The sequence below is a fragment of the Podarcis bocagei genome (assembly GCF_964188305.1).
Source record: "Podarcis bocagei genome assembly, chromosome: 5".
Classification (NCBI taxonomy): Eukaryota; Metazoa; Chordata; class Lepidosauria; order Squamata; family Lacertidae; genus Podarcis; species Podarcis bocagei.
The window spans coordinates 58,789,823-58,810,478 of NC_138129.1; the positions used below are offsets into that span (position 1 = coordinate 58,789,823).

General features: G+C 44.7%; 2 protein-coding genes across 3 annotated transcripts in view; both read left to right on the top strand.

Annotated features, from left to right (window-relative positions):
• The window catches only part of PRPF38A (pre-mRNA processing factor 38A), a 178,898-nt gene that overhangs the window by 89,142 nt on the left and 69,100 nt on the right, over nt 1–20,656 (top strand). The gene's annotated exons all lie outside the window — the stretch shown is intronic.
• SHISAL2A (shisa like 2A) lies at nt 468–13,306 on the top strand. Of its 2 annotated transcripts, none has more exons than XM_081195380.1 (4): nt 468–1,552; nt 5,262–5,407; nt 8,464–8,546; nt 12,790–13,306. In XM_081195380.1, exons 1-3 carry the CDS (start codon nt 1,371–1,373, stop codon nt 8,493–8,495), a joined length of 360 nt encoding a protein of 119 aa, XP_081051506.1. In that variant the 5' UTR covers nt 468–1,370; the 3' UTR covers nt 8,496–8,546; nt 12,790–13,306. The 2 variants fall into 2 exon arrangements, with proteins under 2 accessions (XP_081051506.1, XP_081051505.1); XM_081195379.1 differs by having other exon boundaries at nt 473–1,552; nt 12,787–13,306.

A 20,656-nucleotide genomic window follows, 5' to 3' on the forward strand; every position in this document is an offset into this window, starting at 1 on the left:
TTTCAAACTGCTAGGTGGGCAGGAGCTGGGACTGAACAATGGGAGCTCACCCCGTCACGGGGATTCGAACCGCCAACCTTCCGGCAAGCCCTAGGCTCAGTGGTTTAGAGCACAGTGCCACCCTCACTTCTTTATTTATGCTGTTTGTCACAAGGCCTGCAGCACTGTTGGGATCAGACTTGGGTTGGCAGGTGAATGTAGAAACCGGGAAGGGAGGGCTGACGGGTGGGAACTGGGGTTGGAGGTGGGGTGGGGCTCTCTCTGGTCCCCCCCCCCCCGACTTCAGCCGCTTTGAAAGAGAGGCAAGGTGGTGCCTGATGCTCCATATATGGAAGTCAACAAAATCAGCAGTGAAATGTGACTTGCAGTACTGGCACTAGGATGGCACCCTCCATGGCACCCAAGAGAAGGAGGCTAGGTTAGGGGGTGCATACCTAGCTCTCTCCTCTGGTAGAGGGGAATCTGTGACTCCGAATCTGCCACCAGAGGCGGTTGCCTCACTTTGCCTAATGGTAGGGCCAACCCATAACTTATCCTGAGTGTAGACTGAAGTGTGTGCACTTTTGTCACCTAGCACCAGGTGCCACCTCCACAGTTCAGAGCTGGTTCTTAGCTACCCTGATCTCCTTCTTACCCTGCCTCTTCCATTCTTGGATCAATCCCAAACTATCCGCGTGATCCCAGGGTGGTTGATTCCAGGGCGTCTTTTGCTGATCAAATGTCAAAACTGGAAACCAGGTGTCCAAAGATCGTGGTCTGTCACCTCACCGTTTTAACTGCGTTGGTTGGACCAGTTTTTCAGACGACGGCAATCTTCCAGGCTGCTGCAGCCTGCCAGACCTGGCTCCTCAAACACAGTTGGGCGCTGATGTGGATTTATTCGTACCCATGAATGGGACCCTCCGGACAAGAAAAAGGGTCTGGAATAAGGCCTGAAATGGTTTCTCTTGAAATCCCCTCGACGCTGCGCCGAGGCTGCGTGATCCATCCCTTTCGCTTCCCTTCACAGGATCGCTGCTGCGTTAGCAATGGCCAGAAGGCTCAGCAGGGCGAGGGAGGCGGGGCGTCGCACAGGGCGAGCGCGGGAGAGGGAGAAAGAAACCCTCCGCCTTGGCGACAGCAGACAGTCCGTCGGCGGAGGTGGAAGGGGGCGCGCCTGTGGCGCCTCAGAAGTGGCAGGAAAGGCGAGCCGGCTCCTCCTGCGCCCTCGGGTTGCGGCTTTCTTCCTCCCTTAGCGCGGGCGTCTTTTACCCGCTCTGCCTCCGGCGCGCGGTTCCTTGCTCTGCGGCGCCTTCGATTCCAATTCCCCGCCGCTTCTGAAAGAAGAAGCCGAGCTGCCTCGCCGCAGACTCCGCTCGCTCGGCTGCACCATGAGCGCCGACTGCACGAGTTACATGAACGCCGACAAGGTGCTGGTCAGCGCCTTCAGCTGCCCGGGGGAGGACGGCGAGCCCGGCTCCATCTACTGTTGCGGCTTCCAGGACCTCAAGTATTGTTGCGATGACCCGAACAGCTTCTTCCCCTACGAGCACAACTACATGTGGTGGCTCAGGTGAGGCCAGGAGGCGGGCTGGGGTGCTGCCCGCCCAGTCCACCACAGTGCCAAGACCCTTTGGTGTGTGTGTATGTGTGTGTGTGTGTGTGTGTGTGTGTGTGTGTGTGGAATGCGCTCTGCACACGCTCAGAGGTTGTATAATGATTCTGTGCCCGTTTCAGTGTAGCGTTAGCACCAGGCTAAGCTTTGGCACTAAGTTAAGTTGAGCCACTAGCAGAGAGGGAATGTGTGTGGCAGGGGTGTGAATGTGCAAACTGGTAATGTAACCAAATATGGGAACTTTCTGCAATCTAAACCGATTGCTTAGAGCTTGTATTATTTTAGGAGGGGATTTTTTTACCCCTGTTTTAGCAACCTTGTAGCAGCAGCAGTGTGAGAGGATCGTCACTTTGCAGCGAGACAAAGAGGTATGCTCAAGAGACGACTTAACATATAATACCGTAATTTCCCCTCTTGTCCTTTGAATCATTGTATATCTATTACTGGCAACAACCAGAGTGACAAAAGGATGGGTTCTCTGAGACTCCAATGCATGCCTTTTCATTAACTCTAATTAATATTAGTGGTACAGAACAGGAGAATGGTAGCTACTAGCCTAGTCTAATCCAAATGAAAGATTTGTCTCTTTGTAGAAATAACTCATCATTAATAATTGGCGAAAGAGTTTTCTTAACAAGAATCTGATTTGGTTCAAACTTAATCCAGGTGGTTTTAGGCAAGTCATGTTATATTCACAGTGCAATCCTATGCATTTCCTCTTCGAAGTAAATCCTGTTGAATTCAGTGAGGCTTACTCCCAGATAAGTGGGTACAGTATAAGCTTGTAGCCTCCATGTCGCATTTGCAGTATGGATAGTGTAGCTGTAGCAAGGCTTTGTGCAGCCTTGGAAAAGTCCACCTGAGTTAACAAGCTGAGGGGGCAGGGGGAGGCAGAATCCCTTGTCTAGTCCTCCAATATATTATTGTATTTACTTGTGCTCAAAAGAGGAACAAACTATTGTAGAGGTTTCCCTGCCTGGTTACCTGGAGGTGATTAATAATTGTCACAGGCAACCAACCCCGTGAGTGGTTTACAACAAGCCTGTACTAATACACAGAAAACACTTTGAACACTTTTTAAAAAGTTCTATGTTACTGCTAAGTTTGTATGGGTTGAAGATAAAAAGATTTCTCCAATCTGAAGAGAAACCAAACTATTGAATAAGTTTATATTTTTAAGGTGTATCAACTGTGATCACCTGGATATTGAGTAAAAGAGTATTTGCAAATGACATATTGTGGGTGGGATCCTGCCTCCCCCATGTGTTCAGTGACACCTACCGTACATGCATACATCACTAAGCACTGTGGCCAAATAAGTGGCTCACAGGAGGCATAGCCTTGCGCATGTATCATCAAAGTTGAAGCTTTCTGGAGCTTAAAACTGTCATAGTAAGCAATTGTGAGTTTTAAGGCTTAGACTTCTGACACCATGTTGAGTTATTTCAGAAAAGTAGGCAGACCAAATAGCTACCGACAAGAACAGCTATTATATTGTCATGACTAGTCAAAAACAGCAGCACTTTCAATGCTGACGGCGTCATTAGGGATGGGGTGTCAACTATGGTTGGAATAGCAACATAACACTTAACATTCCTCATTACACTCTCTCGTCTGCCAGTTTCTTCCTCAGAAGTAACAGATGCCATCTCAAAACAAGAATATCAATCATCAGTGACTGAATTTAGGTACTAAGCTATGCAGGCAGATGGTGCTACTACATTTCATGTGAGAGAAGTCCACCTCACAGAATACAAAATTTCTACAGCAAAGGCAGTGTAGGAATTAAATTCCTGTGTAGGAGTTAAAAAGAAACCTGCGGAATTTCACTTTTTTCATATTAAAAAGTAATAATTTTATACAAAGGATCATTCAAAATAATGATCCTCCACATGTGGTCTGAAGTGGTACAGTCCATACCTTGGGACTCTACACCTGTTTCTGTTGCATGCATGTGAAGACCAGACCAGCAACATGGAATCTACAATGGGGGCCTGTGGCAAAACATTTGCTTCAGCACACCACTTCTGTTTTAGTCCATTTAGAACTGAATATCACAATGGGTGTGTGTGGCTGACAGGCATATTGTCCTTCCTGCAGCAGAAAGTTGGACTAGATCAGTGTTTTTCAACCACTGTTCCGCGGCACACTAGTGTGCCGCGAGATGTTGCCTGGTGTGCCACGAGATGTTGCCTGGAGGGAGGCGGGCGAGTCGGGCGGCGAGAGGCGGGGCGGCGGCGGCGAGGAGAGGCTGCCCAGCGCGGGGCTCTCGCCGTCTGCCTGCCTGGCTGCCTGCGAGCTCGGCGGGCAGCGCCTCCGTCCGCAGCGCCCGCCTCGCGGCTCTCATTCCCTGCCCCTGCCAAAGCTCACCCAGCCAAGCCGCGCTCTCCTTCCTGCCTCGCTTTGCTGCCTCCTACCCCCCCCACCCCCAAAGCTTGGAGGTTCCCCGGCCGCCGACCCGCAGGTTTGACCCCCTTCTCACACCTGTTCGCGCTCCTTGCACGGAATGGGGCGGATGGGGAGGAACGGGGCTCGCCGCTGCCTCCGCTCGCCCTCCCCCCCTCCGCCGGCGGTCCCGCGATTCTTGGCTTTTTGGCGGTTGGCACAGAAGGAAGGCAAGGGGGAGGGAAAAAAATTGAAACTTACACTTTCGTGCGTCCCTCCCGGCGTGACGCTGCGCGCTGACGTCACGGGGCTGTAATGGTGGTGTGCCTCGAGATTTTTTTCATGAAACAAGTGTGCCTTTGCCCAAAAAAGGTTGGGAAACACTGGACTAGATAGCTTCAGTCCCCTTCTCTCTCTGAGTCTGTTTATCTCCCCGGGAATAGTGAAGGAATGTGTTTGCTGTAAATTGCAGGTCTAGCAACAAAAGGCTAGGATTTATTCTTGTAGAAGGAAGGTGTACATGCAATGTTTTTCTATAGGCGTTTTGCATATCAATACTTCCTGTACCTAATAAAAGGGGGGAGTATCAGTTTGCATTTTCTCAGTACAGAAAGTATTGTTCTGATGTGTAAAAATCTTTCCTATTCTACTTAATTCAAGAGGGTTCTGGAAGCTTCTCTGTGTGAAAGAAACAAGCAGAAGGTTCATGATGTTTGGGTTATTCCTTCAGAGAAGCTGAGTACAGCTGGTTTAAACTTCTGTCAAGATCATGCTGACTATAAAAGTAAGGCCAGAAGGAGCCTGGGTTTCAGTTTCTCTTTCTTTCTCTTTTCCTTCTGTATATAGTGTTAAGTTTTAGTCTTATTATAAGTTATTGTAAGTTTAAGTTAAGTCCGCTGCAACTGGATTTCTTATGGACAGTGCCAATCCTGATTGTATTGGATTTGTGACCATTATGCTCATTTGCCTTCGGTAGCAGTAAAGCTCTGCTGGATGAAATACAATTGCCTCTGATCTATTTTTTGGGAATCCTGCAATGTGTTTAAGTTTTTACTCTGCTAACTATACGTTGGAGTTCTGCTCTGGATCAATAAGAGTAGAATTTCATGACAAATTCAGTTCCCATGAGAATATTAAAGACAAATCAGTTTATCTCTACTCTGTCAAAACATCTGTCTTCCTTCTTTAAGTACATGTGATGCTGATGATTTCTTGTTGTGGTGTGCTTGACAATGCTCCTAGAATGTCCAGCACATTAAATTCTGTTGCTTTCTTTTCTCAGTGTTGGAGCACTTATTGGCTTGTCAATTGCAGCAGTGGTCCTGCTGGCTTTTATCATCACTGTGTGTGTTCTTTGTTACTTGTTTATCAGCACGAAGCCACAAAGCAAACTGGATAGAGGCCTCAGTTTAAGCTTACAATCAGCAGGTAAGAGCTCTTCATTCAGCAGAGAACATTCAGATGTTTCCTTAGTAGTTCCAGGTTTCCTCACCACCGGGGGTTTTAAATTGTTCTGATATCAAGCAGTCTCAAATTTTAGCCTCTCTCTAAATCAACACTAAGCTCTCCGAGTCTTCCAAATTCAGATGGCTCAGGCAACATTTATTCCTTCTTGAAGTTCTAGAGGCAAAAAAATATTCAGACAGGATGTAGCAGGAGAACAAGTAGCCCATTGTGCAATAGAACAGTCACTCAGCACAACAGTGAAAAGGAGCAAGCCAATCACAGGGCTTCATTTTGTGCTCATTAGGAAAGGAAGGAAATGGGCTGTTGCATAGCTTGTTGGAAAAGATGCACACCTGGACTGGGAGGACTTAGCGGTTCTCTTAGATCTTGCCACTATCATGTTGGGGAAGACCTTATCACCATTTGAGTGAGAGCTATGGCCTGACCTATAAACTGATCGCCACAGTGTCTTCTTGTCTTTAAATACAATATCAGAAGACTTATCTGATGCGTTCATCCTGGCAGTTAGGGGAACATGGATGATAGTTGACAGATCCTTGATTTCAAAGTATGGTCATAATGCCACACTGTTAGTGCCCTGCAACTCCAAAACTGGTGCTGGGTCCAGGACTACATTCAGATGCTGAATCTGATTACCACATACATGGTAGCCACCTTAATCATGGGCATCCCTACACTATACAAAGCATGCAGCTCCCTTGCCCATAACCACAACTGCCTGGTCTGGCTTCAGCTGCAGACTAAAGGCTCCCATTGATGTTAGCAAGTTCTGGTTCGGGCTAATCATCACCAATTTCTATTCCTTCATTACTGCTGATATACAGAAAATAAGACCAAACAAACTAGGTCATATTGAAAATGTTCATAAATGACAGGAGCCAACATTTCTTTAAAGAGAGACCTCCTGTTCACCTTCTTGCTGAATATTATAAGCCATGCTGCAGGAGCAGCAGAGAAATTTTTTCTAATACGAAAGATTTCCTGATTCCAACAGAGAGGTGTGGAAAGATCTTTGAGGTGCAATCATATTATAGAGAATTCTGTCAGCTCTCTTATTTTATTTTAATTAGCAAAAACACCTAATACTTTTTTTTTTTTGAAAGGCAAAGTTGAGCCTGACAGAAACAGCAAGCTGCCTTCTTTGCTCCCTTTTTTTGTTAAAGGGTTCCTAATGGGACATTCTCTAGAGATGGCAAGCATATCGGCCTGCTAATTAAGAGATTCTTAGTCCTAGTTGTCTCATCCTTAGGCAACAGACCTACTCATTTTATTTCAATTCCAGATGAAAACTTTTTATTCTGTGAATTCAAGGGAACTGTACTGATTATCCTCTGAAATTGGAATTAAACCCATCATCAGTCTCCAGCTACTTTTCTAGTTATTATTTCAATCTTTTGAAATTGGGGGGGGGCAGTTGTGGTGTTTCACTAAAGCTCTAGCAGCATATATACTGTCAACTAGTGGTGCAGCAATAAGACTGCTAGCACATTTGCAAAGCTAAGCATGGTCCGGGATGGTTTCAAATTGTATGGGAGGGGGGCATGTGTTGAGATTCCTGCAATGCAGTGAGTTGGACTAGTTGACCCCCAGGGTCCCTTCCTCTCCTCTGCTTCATGACCCTGTGATGTAGGCTGCTTCTCCAGATCCTCCAAAGAGGTTTCCTTCAGTGGGGTCATGACAAAACCTCCCATCTGGAAGCACCCCCTTTCTGCCTCATATGTCGTCATAACTATGGTAAAACAGTTGATTTTGTGGAACTTTATCTACCATCAGAAAACACCAGGTCACAGTAGAAAATATGACTTAGCTGTCAATGGACTAGAAAAGGAATAAGCTTTAATGTCCATCTTTGAGCAACAATTGCTTGTGGGTACAGATACAGCAGCAGACATATTGGTCTAATTATTAAAGGAACTTCAGAATCAGATAAACTCATTTATTTCCTGTTTTTCCCCTTAAAAGAATGACCTGGGGAAAGATCACTAAGTGGCACATTTGGTAACTATGACAACCTTAATTAGGTTGATTGGAAATATATATATGTGAATTTGAAGTTTTCCAGCTTGTTAAAAACGATTATTATACTCTTGAGTGCGTTAACTTAAATTTGTTGATACCTGTTCTTATCTCTCTTAATTATAAGGTTAGCTGATGATCAAGTTGCTTTATCATAACTGGATATCTGTTCATTTCCTTTGGAACTAGTCAGTCATGCTTTGAATGTCCCTAATCTGCTTAATTAGAAACAGTAAAGCTGTTGAAACTTTCTACTTGGCCTTTTTAAGTGATAAATCTGAGGCTTTGAGGAACAGCTGACACTCTGTGCAGTAAGTGTTAAAAGGCCAACTACACAAGTTGACTTTGGTGCCTCTGCTTATTAGGGTTGCCAACTTACTAGAATAGTACAAGATGCATTTTAATTGTGACAATAGAGCAAGTTCAGAACTAAGCGGCAAACTCAATTTCAGCTTATGCAGCCATTGCCTTCCTAAACCATGCTTTGTCAGAAGCTCAGAGATCAGATCTGGAAAGAAATTATGCTAATTCATCCCATCAAGAATAACTACCAGGAGTAGTTGGGGCAGCGCTGCAGAGCTACCCACCTAACACAGTAATCACCGTCACTTACTGGGATGATGCAGAGCAGGGCAGTGTGCAAGGTTGGGGCTGTGCAAGCACACCAATGGATGCTCCCACCAGTGTGCACACACAGCCTTGTTCTAGCTGCTGCCTTGCCCTGGTAAGACACCTCCCCACTGCACTGCCTGCTCTTGCTAACTATGTGGCTGGAGCATCCTTTATTTATTTTCTTAGAGTTAGAGCCCCTTTTCCCCCTGTCATTGGACCCAAGGCAGTCACCTATCCAGATATTGATCAGACTCAACTTAACTTCAGCAAGGTGATGGCTTCATGTACCTTCAGACCATACCAGCAGAGCATCCTCATTAGATCCTGTAACTGAAAGATGCCTCCTTCATTTCAGGTTGACTGAGAAAGATGTCCTTTTTGTTTTTCAGGTCGAGAAACTAGAGGAAGTTCTTTATGTTAAAGAAAGGTGTGTGGAACAGGACATGTACGGACCAGTTCTGCAAGCAAACAGGTACACTGTTCTTCCCGTTACAGCCCGCAGTCTCTTCTTTGTACATGAGGGAACGTTTGCTTTTGAATTCAGGATTGATGAGAATTGTTTGCTATTTGCAAGACAGTATAGGTGTGTTCAAACAAACCCCTTCACCTGTACAATGGCAGAGGGTGTGTTCCCACTACCCTCTCATGCAGTCATGGAACTTGCAAGATTGTTCATTTGTATGCCTACTTTGTTGCTGTATTATTTAGTCCATAAGAGTCCTTGCCATCTTTGTGACTTTCATTGAGCAGGCCCATTCAGGTCAAATATTAGCTTTTGTGAAATGCAGGGATTAGGTAACATTGGGTTATACCCAGTACTGATGTTCCACTAGTGCAGTAGACTTCCATTTGCAAAAGGGAACTTTCCCCATTCCTCCTCTCCAGACCCCTGTGCACCCTCCAGACACGCCTCCCCCCAGCATCTTTTAAAGGTGCACAGAGGAGAGAAGTCGTCTCTTTCTGTCACCCCCTTCTCTCTTTAGCAGATTGCTGGGGGTAGAACAAATCACTCTTCTTAGAGGTCTGAACCGATCACTTGGCAGAGGTTCTCCCCAAATCCTCATTTTCTTATTCTGAGCTACCTGTGGCTAGTCCAAGACATTTTGATGTTGAGGCAAACCACAAAATGGTACTCTGCTCCCTGCCAGGGAAGAAGGGGTGAGGGAAGATCTACATCAGGAACAAAGGGGGAATTAAGATCCCTTTTAGGATCTTCTGCCTCTGGATCCTGTCACCTGAGGCAATCGCCTCAACTTGCCTCATGGGTGGGCCGGCCCTGCCCCTTACCCCATGAAATTAGGCTGAAAGCCACCAGTTGCCCTCCCCACCCTTATGCAATGCTAATGAATTTCACAACTGACAATTGGAAGCGTTAGAACTCATTGTGGAAACAGTCAATGAAACATTTTCATGAAAGCAAATATTCTGGGACATAGACCCCTGGGTAAGACAGGAAATTAAGTTTGGGCTAAGTAGCTTAGCATTGTTCTACTTCCTGAATAATGAGTGTGGATTGTTTCTTCCTCAGAGAGATGGGGAGATAGTATGTTGTATTGCAGTAGTAACATTTCAGGTGAAAGGCCAAGCTGTCTGCGTCATAGAGCACATAATTCAGCTGAGACAGAAGGATTTAGCCATTGAGAATAAACACTGATTCATCTGGACAGAAGAAAATTATTTTTGTAGTGCACTTGTCTGTGGATTATTGAAAGGGAGGCAGCACAGTGTTGCTGACTGATCAATGAGGATTTGAACTAAAAATGCTGATAAAAGAAACATGCTTTAGTCAACAAATGAAATATACTGCATTCCTTTGGTTGGCTTTACAATCTTGTTTATGAGTTTCAGGGTGCATTTTTAAAAATAACTTTTTATTGGGTTTTATAAACAAGGATCATAATAAATGATACAAATAAATAGACCAAGTCTTCTTGTCATGTGTAATATCTGCAACATATGGTTCATTATTAGCGTTAGGTGTGTAAGTTCTTGGTTTGTGAATTGGTTTAAACAATGGGGAAACAGGGTAGAACAGAGTTAACAGATAACGTTCAACATTGCAGCGCTAAACACCTTGTGATCAGAAGCCCTTGTGTGTGTGCTTAGATTAAATATGAATAACAGTCATTTCCCTCTTATGTTACCAGTGATTAAGCCTTAGTATATTGATGAACATGGGAGGCAGGGTCAAAGTGAAGATAACAAAATTATTAATAGCAGGGGCTTTTTCTCCAAGCTGTTTTTCTGGGTCTTGAAGCAGAGCTTAGAGTTTATGTAGATATACTTCTTTCTTCCATGTCCAAGTGTGTATTTAAGATGAGGAAAACGATCTGATGGCTAATTCAGTGCAGATAAAAAAGAGGGCTGGAAAGCAGCTACCATAAATTTCTATGGTTTTTGCTTAATGCAGAATTGTGAATGGGAACAGATCAATCCATGGCCAAAGAGGAATGCATATATAACATATGCTTTCTATGGTACTTAGCTTGATAGCCTAGAAAGAAAGAAAGAAAGAAAAACCATGCAGTTTAATATTGTTTTTGAAATCAGAGCCCTTGGAGTTTCAAAAGCAAGTCTTCTCAAGCATATATTATAGAAGTGTAACTGTCCTCCTCCCCCCCCCCCGGATGCCACTTTACAGTCTTCTGCTGCTCATGAAGAAGCTGGCTGTTTCCTTCTGTTTGCACTTTGTGCCTGTTGATATGTTTTATTAGTACATATTTGAAATGTGGCTTGATCAGATCTTTCTGCTGTGCCTTTGATGCACATCTCTGATGCACACCTGTATTGCTACGTCCTTTGATGCACAGCATGACAGAATGTAATGTAGCCAACTGTGTGAGAGCTAGCACTGATTCAACAATGGGACTGAAACCTGATTCGATGTAGTTATACCGTAGTTACATAGCACTACATCAAGCACTAAGCTGGTGTAACAGGAAGCCTTGTTCTCGCACTGACTAGTCCCTGTGCAAATGAAATCTTTGTTCCACCACTGCAAGGCTGCCCTACTCCATCTGCTGGGGGAGGAGCTGAAGCCATGACACTGTAGCAGCAGTACCTGCAAGGATCATTGTTAAAGCAATGATTCTTCAACATCAACTTCGTTGGACTGGGCATGTTGTTTGGATGTCTGATTATCGTCTTCCAAAGCAACTACTCTATTCTGAACTTATAAATGGAAATGCTGGTGGTCAACAAAAGAGGTTTAAAGGCTCTCTGAAGGCAAATCTTAAAAAATATAAACACCGACAATTGGGAAACACTGGCCTGTGAGCGCTCCAGTTGGAGAACAGCCTTTACCAAAGATGTCATGGACTTTAAAGACGCTCGAACTCAGGACAAAAGGGAGAAATGTGCTAAGAGAAAGGCACGTTTGGCAAAACCTCACCATGATTAACTTCTGCCCGGAAACCTATGTCCCCAATGTGGAAGGACATGTGGATCTAGAACTGGCCTCCACAGTCACTTACAGATTCACTGTTAAGACTGTGTTCATGGAAGGCAATCTTACTCAGCTACACCAAAAAGAAAACCTGCAAGCCCCTTTCATGGAGCAGCTTTGGCATCCAAGAGACTGACTTGGGGCAAAAACGATGGAGAAAGAGGCAATGCTGTGCATGGCATTTGTATCAGCATTGCTCTGACAAATGAGTGGGGATTTTATACAGGCAAATGGAGTAAAGCTTCATGGTTGTTTTAGCTGTTGAAGTGCAAGCCTTCCTAGCACTCTGACCTTGGGCATTATTGATCCATTGTCCCCAGCAGAATGCAAGAGGGCATTTTCCTACTTCAGCTACTATCTGTTGATGAATCTGTTTGTGCTTATGACAGACAGCTGTTGATTTGGCTAAATTAGTGACAAGTTAGATGTGAGGTCGGAAGTCCACTAACAGACTCTCCCGCGTTTTTGTTATTGTGCTGTTTTGGAGGTTGGCAGAGTAGTGCTCTGAGGAATGTTGTTTAACCCTTTCTTCCCATGCCCCTTTTCTGATGGAGCTGCTAATAGTTTCCTGTCTTTTGCCTCCTTTTGGAGCTAATAATAGCTTGGGAGGGGAAAGCAATTTGCGCTAGAGAAAACACATAGGAAGAAAGGGTGAAACTTTCCCAGAGCTGATCTTCAAAGTCACTGTAAGCAAAACAGGAGCTGAAAGATCCTAATTGTGGATGTCCCACATCACACTTGATTTGGCCCCATGCCAAGATATCTTTGTCATCTTCTTCATGCATTCTTTTAGGCTAGTATTAATAACTTTCTGTGCTTCATCACAAAACTGGATTGTTAACTCAGTGTTCTTGTCTTTTCTTTTTTTAAAGCTTATACTTATGAAGCATGTGTAGAGCTACAGCTGTAGTAGTTAACGTGTTCCTGGGTAGGAAATGGATAGTGCAATTCTCTGGAAGCAAGTCCAGTTGACTTTAATGGGGCATTCCCAGATCTAGGATTCTAGCCTGGGGTTCACATTCCTGCTTAGCCCTTGATCTTGGCTGGGGTAACATTATTTCTTGCTTCTAAGGTTATTAGTCACAGAGTTATTGTGCAAATAAAATATGATTGCCCCATGTATGCAATCCTGAGCTCCATGGAGGAAGAGTGAGATTCAAGTATGACAAAGACAAATCTATTCAGGAGAGAGAGAGAGAGAGAGAGAGAGAGAGAGAGAGAGAGAGAGAGAGAGTTTTTAATAGTGGTTTCTGTTTTGTTTCCATAGCAGAAAACTGCATCTTTCAGAACACACCAGCAAAACTGTCTACACAGCCCCACAGAAACAAAAGGAGTCTCTTGTCTTTAAGCTGGACTGGAAGAATCCAATTCAAGAAGCCAAGGAGCACTTTGAAAGTTGTTCTATTGCTGCTGTGAAAGCTATTGATGCTCAGGGGCCAACCTGGACAAGTATCCTGGAAAATGAAATCATGATTGTCACCATTCATGTACATTGCAGGCCCTGATCCAGTGACAACCTTCCCCCTCTGTTTTACAAGTATGTATTGTCTTATATTTGCAGGAATGTTAACTTTTAATTAAATGAGCTACTATTGCTTTTTTTTTTAAAAAAAGTAACCTGTTGTTCATACAGACCATCTTACATGCCCCAAATGCAAATGCAACAGTATATTTTGATCTGCATAACTTCTGTTAAGAAAGTGATTTTTTTGTGCCCCAATATTTGTTTTGAATTATGCATAATGCAAACATTTGCGTTAAACACGTGGTTCTTTCTGAACAGACAATACCCTGCTTCCTAAGATTTCATTTGTGTCTTCATTGTGTACTGCGGAAACACATTTTGATGATATCTGCTCATACATATTATTTATTTATTTCTGCCCCACTCTTCCTTCCCAGGGGTCTAAGATGGAAAAGAATATAAACCAAATCAAAACCTTAAGTACATTATACAAAGTAATATCAGTAAAATGATTTAAAAGACAGAATTCACAGTACATGAGACAAGGGATTACAAATGATCAGTTGCATTCACTCTACTCCAAAGGCCTGGATTAGCTGTTGGCAGAATCAGGGAGGGGGGCACAAATGCAACTCTAGCAGGAGAGAGTTCCACAGTTGGGGTGCCACCACAGAGAAGGTCTTGTTCAATGTCACTGCCAAATGGGCCATGCTCACTGACCCTGAGCAGGGCCTCCCCTGCAGCTCTTAGGGTGAAAATAGGCAGATGTTGAGAAGGCACAATAACTTCACTATACAGTGGTACCCCTCAAGACGAACGCCTCGCGAGACGAAAAACTCGCAAAACGAAAGGTTTTTTCGTTTTCGAGTTGCCTCGCAAGACGAATTTCCCTATGGGCTTGCTTCGCAAAACGAAGCTTGCCCCGGGGACAGCGGGTCTTCTCTTTTGAAGCAAGGGGCGGCTGGGAGATCGCTTCTCCCCACCGCCCCTTGCTTCAAAAGAGGTCCGGGAGCAGCGGGAAGCGCTCCCGCTGCCCCCGGACCTCTTTTGAAGCAAGCGGCTGTGCTTCTCCCCGCAGCCGCTTGCTTCAAAAGAGGTCCCGGACCTCTTTTGAAGCAAGCGGCTGCGGGGAGATCGCTTCTCTCTGCAGCCGCTTGCTTCAAAAGAGGTCCGGGGGCAGCGGGAGCGCTTCCCGCTGCCCCCGGACCTCTTTTGAAGCAAGGGGCGGTGGGGAGAAGCGATCTCCCCGTGCTCCGAAGCCGGGCGGGGGGGTGGGAACACCTGCCCCAGCCACCCCGCTTCGGAACGCTGCTCCGAAGCGGGGTGGGGGGGCGGGAGCACCTGCCCCAGCCGCCGGGCTTCGTAGCGCTGCTGCGAAGCTGGGCGGGGGGGGGGAACGCCTTCTGAAGGCGGGCGGGGGGCGAAAGTCTTTGTCCCCCCCTGCCTGCCTTCCCAGGGGCTTTTAAATCGCCCCGGACAGCGGAGAAGTCCTCCGCTGTCCGGGGCGATTTTAAAATGCCGCCCGCCAGCATTTTAAGATCGCCCGGACAGCGGAGAAGTCCTCCGCTGTCCCAGGGTTTTTTAAAATGCTGGGGGTGAGAAGAAAAGCCCTTGTCCCCCCCCCCCAGCCTTCAGAAGAGGTCCGGGGACAGACTGTCCCCGGACCTGGTCTGAAGGCGGTTTCCCTAGGAACGCATTAATTGATTTTCAATGCATTCCTATGGGAAACCGTGCATCGCAAGACAAAAAACCGCAAGACGAAGAGACTTGCGGAACTAATTAATTTCGTCTTGCGAGGCACCACTGTATATACTATTAAAGTTAGTTGTGGCAATTCAAATTGCAGCAAAAACCAACAGTGCTTCACTCAAGGCATCAACATGAGCAAGAGTTAAAAGTGCATGCTCAAAGCCAAATTGAAGAGACTCCTCAATGTATTACATAATCCTAAATAGAAAGATGCAATTAGCAATTAAAACCAGTTCCATGAAATTGGCTTGATAAAATTAAAAAGCAGGTAAGTAAACAGTTTACTAATTTGCCAGGAGCATTTGAGGCCCACAGGATCTGCTTCAGTGGCTTACGGTTTATAAAGACATCTGTTAGTGACACCTTTGTTCATCAGAGCAGCTGTTTCTCATTAAACCATTGGCTGACAGTCTTCTATGCATCATGTTAACGATAAGCAAGTCTGTTTAGCTTACACTATTATTTTTGAAGGCTTACAGTGATCAACTCTCCTATATTAATTATAGACATAAACTTGCATGGGGTGGAAAACCCATGGCTATATAAATAAATATTTCATTCATAGCAGGAAAGGCATATTGTTTAGATCACGGCTGCACATCACTTTGAGGGCCACTTCTGTAATTCTGCTAACTCAAGTGAGCTACATTGTTATGTGAACCATAGAAAAGTATTTTGATTACAGTGTTAACTCATTGTCATCTTTTCAATTTCTATTTCATTTCTGTGCTACGCAGTGCTTTCTCACTTTTCACTAATACCGAACTCCACTTTCTGATCATTTTTCCTCCTTTTCTTTCTTTCTCTCTGCTCCATAGTACACTGTCATTTCTTTCTGTATCCCAGAAGTGGGGAGGCTATGCCTTCCACGTGTTGCTGGGCTCCAAGTGCCATCATACCTCATCATTGGTCATGTTGGTTGGGGCTGATGGGAGTTGTAGTCCAGGGTTTCAGGCAGGGAGACATTTAAAGCCCTATCTGGAGATGCTGGGGATTGAACCTGAGACCTTTCTGCATGCAAAGCAGATGTTTTGTCCCTAAACTATAGCCCTTCTCCACGAACTATTTCTTTCTCTGCACAATCACAGGTCTGCATTTTGTTTGCTTTCCCCAGATACTGTACACTCAGTTTCTCAACTGCCTCATCTGTTTTTGCCCACATTCTCCTCCACTGAATTCCATTTCTGAATTCCATTATCTCTCTCCTCCCCCTCTGTACTTTAGTCTACCAATCCTCTCTTTTCTTATTCACAAGTTTGTCTGCAACCACACATCACTTTGTTTTCCTCTCTCTGCACTTTTCCTTTCTATTCCATAGTTTAGGGGCTGAAGCTGATATGAATAGTCAGAGACAACAAGCCCCACCATCACAGGTGCTTTTGTGATAGGTTTTTTTTTAAAAAAGTGTCATATTAAATTGATTTTTGGCATGAGAAATGGTCTAGCATCTTATTCTGCATGCTCCATGCATCATGCCAGTACTCCAACACTAATTGCTCCATCTGTCCACTCCATTATTGCCAAAGGTTTTTTTAAAAATGTAGAATGAGATCTCAACCAATTGTTTTCATCAAAATCCCTAAGGACCCGCTGCTCTTACCTCCGGAAAATGTGCATTTGGCATCACAGAAAAGGGACAACTTCAAAAGCTATTGTTGGTACTCTGCCATGCTTATGTGAATTGTATGCAAATGATTTAAATTGGTGATTGTATGGAAATTAAAATGTGGAAATTATTGGTTACCCCATCAGCTTCCTTAGTCATCTTTCTTTAATCTAAGATGGTTGCATAGCACCTTGTATGCCTCATTCTGGCACCTCCTGCAGCCAAGCTGGTGCCAAGCATATTGCTTTCCTTTGGACCACATCAGCAAGGCTGAAAGGGGAGCCTTGTTGTCTGGGCAGCTCAAGACCTCCATACACACTGCCCAGGTTTGTACTCTGGGGAGGTCACTTTGGTACTGCTAACGCAGCAGTTTGACTTCACCCCAAGAGGTGCACTCCATTGTCTCTTGAGATAGACAGATGCCAACAAAAGGTCCCAGGAAATCCTGTCTGCCTAATGGGTTATCAGGGCTATGTGCACAATAGGCATGATTTTCCCCCATGAGAAAGGTACCAGCTTCGCATACAGACTGTTTATGCCTCTGTTTGTATGCTCAAGCTCTTAACTGTCATTTAATCAGTGACACATTGTAGTCTGAATCTCCAGCTAAGATTAAGTGGCTGCTTTCTTTCTCCTGCACACACCCCACCCGCCCCAATGCTTTTGGTTTGCTTCCAGAAAGTTGCATGGTTTCAACATCTCAAATGTCATTAAATTGGAAGTAACAAAGGAGGTTTGAAAAGAGTATCACAAGGAGGAAAATGCAGGGTTACCTGTTGGCAGGGTGATTCTTGGGGCACATGCATCATTTCCCTGCTTTATTTCTTTTCACTTCAGGTAGTGAAAAAGCAGGTCCCAGGTCAACAAATGTAGGATGTAATAATAATAATAATAATAATAATAATAATAATAATAATAATAATACCTTTATTGTCATTGTACAACCTGTGTACAATGAAATTAAGTGAGCCTCCCCTCCCAAACACTCAATCTCTTATCGAACAATACACCACCTTGCAAGTCAATTTCGCTGTGTTATTTTCCGTTCAACAGCCTAACAGCCCATGGATAGAAGCTATTTTTTAGCCTGTTTGTACGGCTGATTATACTTCTATATCTCCTGCCCAAGGGTAGAAGATTAAAGAGGTGATGGCCAGGGCGTGAGTCATCTCTGAGAATTTTTCTCGCTCTCCTAAGGCAACTATCCCTTGCGATGTCATCTAGCGGACTCCAGGGACAGCCCATGATATCATGTTCTGTAGTCACTACCCTCTGTAGAGACTTTCTGTCTGTGGCTGTCAGGCCAGCATACCACACTGCGATACAATATGAAAGGACACTTTCTATTGTGGACCGGTTAAAGGAGTTCATCAGTTGTTGTTTAACATTATTCTTTCGCAAGACCCTGAGGAAATGGAGTCTCTGTTGGGCCTTTCTGACCACCTGAGTTATGTCGATTTTCCAAGTGAGGTCCTCACTAAGGTAAACTCCCAGGAATTTAAAGGAGGAGACTCTCTCCACACAGCCCCCCCCCCCGATATACAATGGGGCAGGTTCCCCTCTCTTCCTCTGGAAGTCCAACACCATCTCCTTTGTCTTACTAATATTTAGGTGCAAGTTATTCTCTAAGCACCATGTAGATACTTTTTGAACCTCCCCCCGTACGCTGTTTCATCTCCGCCTGAAATTAGGCCCATTATGGTAGTATCATCTGGAAACTTAATAATTACTGTGGATGGATCAGATGATATGCAGTCTTAAGTGTATAATGAGTACAGGTAGGGACTTAGCACACATCCCTGTCAGGTGCCAGTGCTAAAGGTCAGGGAGGTAGATGTAACAGTCCCAATCCTCACTGTTTGTGTCCGATCCCTTCAGCCCATCATGTACTGTAGTGCATGGATGGATGGTTTGTCAGGATTTTTAGACTGCTTTTGTACATCTCAGTGCACACCAAAATGAACAAAATGAAAACAGCACTAATACAAAGCAAGCATAAGGGAGAGAGAAACACACATATACTTCTCATATTGGATGCTGGATGGTAATCAAGTTCTGACAAGTTTTGCAACACAATTATCTGTTGTGTGACCATGGGCATTCCATTGTCTCTCGAGATAAGATGGATGCCAACAACAACCAACACTGGGCAGGCCACTCTGCTGAAGGGGAACAGTAGTTTAGGGTGTGATCACATAGCTGAGTACAATATAGGTGAAAACAATATTCAGTTGGCATCAAGTGGTGGCTGAGGTGCTTGAGGGTTTCCGTGAATTGGCCTGATCCTCACCTCCCAGACCAACGTGAAAATTGAAACATTGTTGTCCTTCAGATTTTGCACTTCTCTGAATTCTATGATAGTTTCTGGCTCCAAAAAAGTACAGAAGTGGAAATGGGTATACTTCAGGCCCTGATGGGACCAACCCTCTCAGTACTGGACAGCAGGGTATGCGTGTGTGGTTGTTCCTCTACCATGCCCCATCCCTCAAAAAATCTGGGGAACTATACTTTACCCACCACACAGCAACAATTCCCAGCACCATTTTAAAAAATCAACAACCTGTAGTTCTCAGGATTCTTTGAGGGCAGCCACACGCTTTAAATGTACAGTGTGAATGTGACCAGGTAGCATCACCCAGGTGAGTGCTTTCTTGGCACACTTCACCAATAGTGTTGGCTGCAGTATCTTCCTAGCTCTTTCCTCTGAAGCTCTTTCATTTTAACAAAGTTGTGTCCTTTTACCCCAAACACAACTTGTCACAAGCTCAAAGTTTCTTATTTCTATTTGTGAAAGCATTTCAACTTAAGGATGCTGAAATAACGGCAACAGTAAGATATTTGAGAAGGGGAGCCAGCTGGGAAACCAACAGTCGATACTCTGTGTGTCCACCTCCCTTATTGAACCATCATAAATGTTGTACAAGGGCATTGCCTTGGAGAGAATACATTTGCTTTGATCAATACCAGTGCCTGCAACCCACTAAGGGCAATTTCTTTTGGTTGTAGAGCTCACAGCTATGCTTTCATGCAGGCTGGGGTTTTTTTGGTTTTGGATTTAAACAGCTTTTCCATATTAGTTCATCGAACTCATACTGAATCAATGTGATTGTTTTGATGAACTATCAATGCTGCAGTGAGCTCTTTGCACCTGAAGCCACCAGGGTATGAATGCTACATTAAAAATGGCAGCCCTACCATTAAGGCAGAGTGAAGTGGTGCCCTCAGGTTTTGGATGTCATGAAAGGATAGCAAAATTGTTAGATAGTCAATTTATTATTGCATTCACACTACCAGAGAGGCGGAGAAGCACCTGTGGGGTCAGTGCTGAAGTAACTTGACCTGCATAGGGATCAGTACACCTTAACCGGGGCTGGGTAGATTTGTTGCTCTGTGTATCTTGCTGCTGCTGGAAGTCAGGTGCTCTAGCAGGGCTCTTGTGTTCTGAGGTATCATGTTCAGTGCTGTTCAAAGGAGTTATGCGAATGCCTGTTCAATACTGCTGAAGTTATTTCATTTCAGTGGCTCTTGTCTGCCATTAGAAGCAATTGTCTAGTGGTGCTTTTCCTCCACTCACAGAGCCATTAAGAGGCTAAAGTGCAAGGCAGCATAATACGACGCAGTGAATATTGGAAATGTGAGGTCGAATTTCCACTTGATTGTGATTGAGTTTGGGTGACCTTCAGCAAGTTGCTTACTTGCAGCTTCAGTCGCCCCATATTGAAAGTAGCGGTTTTGTGCCCTAGGGACTGAAGGTCCTCTAAAACCTTGGATGGAACCTCTTCCCCAACTGGTAATATAAAGCTGAATTTTGAAACAGCAGGGCAATTTCAAGTTGGGGCAAATTGGGAAGACAACAATGAGGATATACTGAATGGAAGAAAAGAAAACATGGCAAGAGCCTGGATCCCCTTACCAACTTATCCCTTTTTCTGCTAAAATTGCACTCTCCCCTTCTCATTGCCGACACCAGGGGTAGACAACGTGATGCCCTCCAGATGTTGTTTGAGTACAGTTCCAATTAGCCTCAACCAGCATGACCAGTACCCAGGGATTATGGGAGCTGGAGTCCAACAGCATCTAGATGGCACCACTTTTGCTATCCTTGGTCTACACCATTAGGGCAGGCGCAGGCTCAAAGAATCATAGAATTATAGAAGTGGCAGGGCCCCTAGGGCCATCTAGTCCAACCCCCTGCAAAGGAAGGAATCTCAACTAAAGCATCCATGGCCGATGGCCATCCAACCTCTGCTTAAAAATCTCCAGGGAAGGAGAGTCCACAGCCTCCCAATGGAGTCCGTTCGACTGTCAGGTCAAACA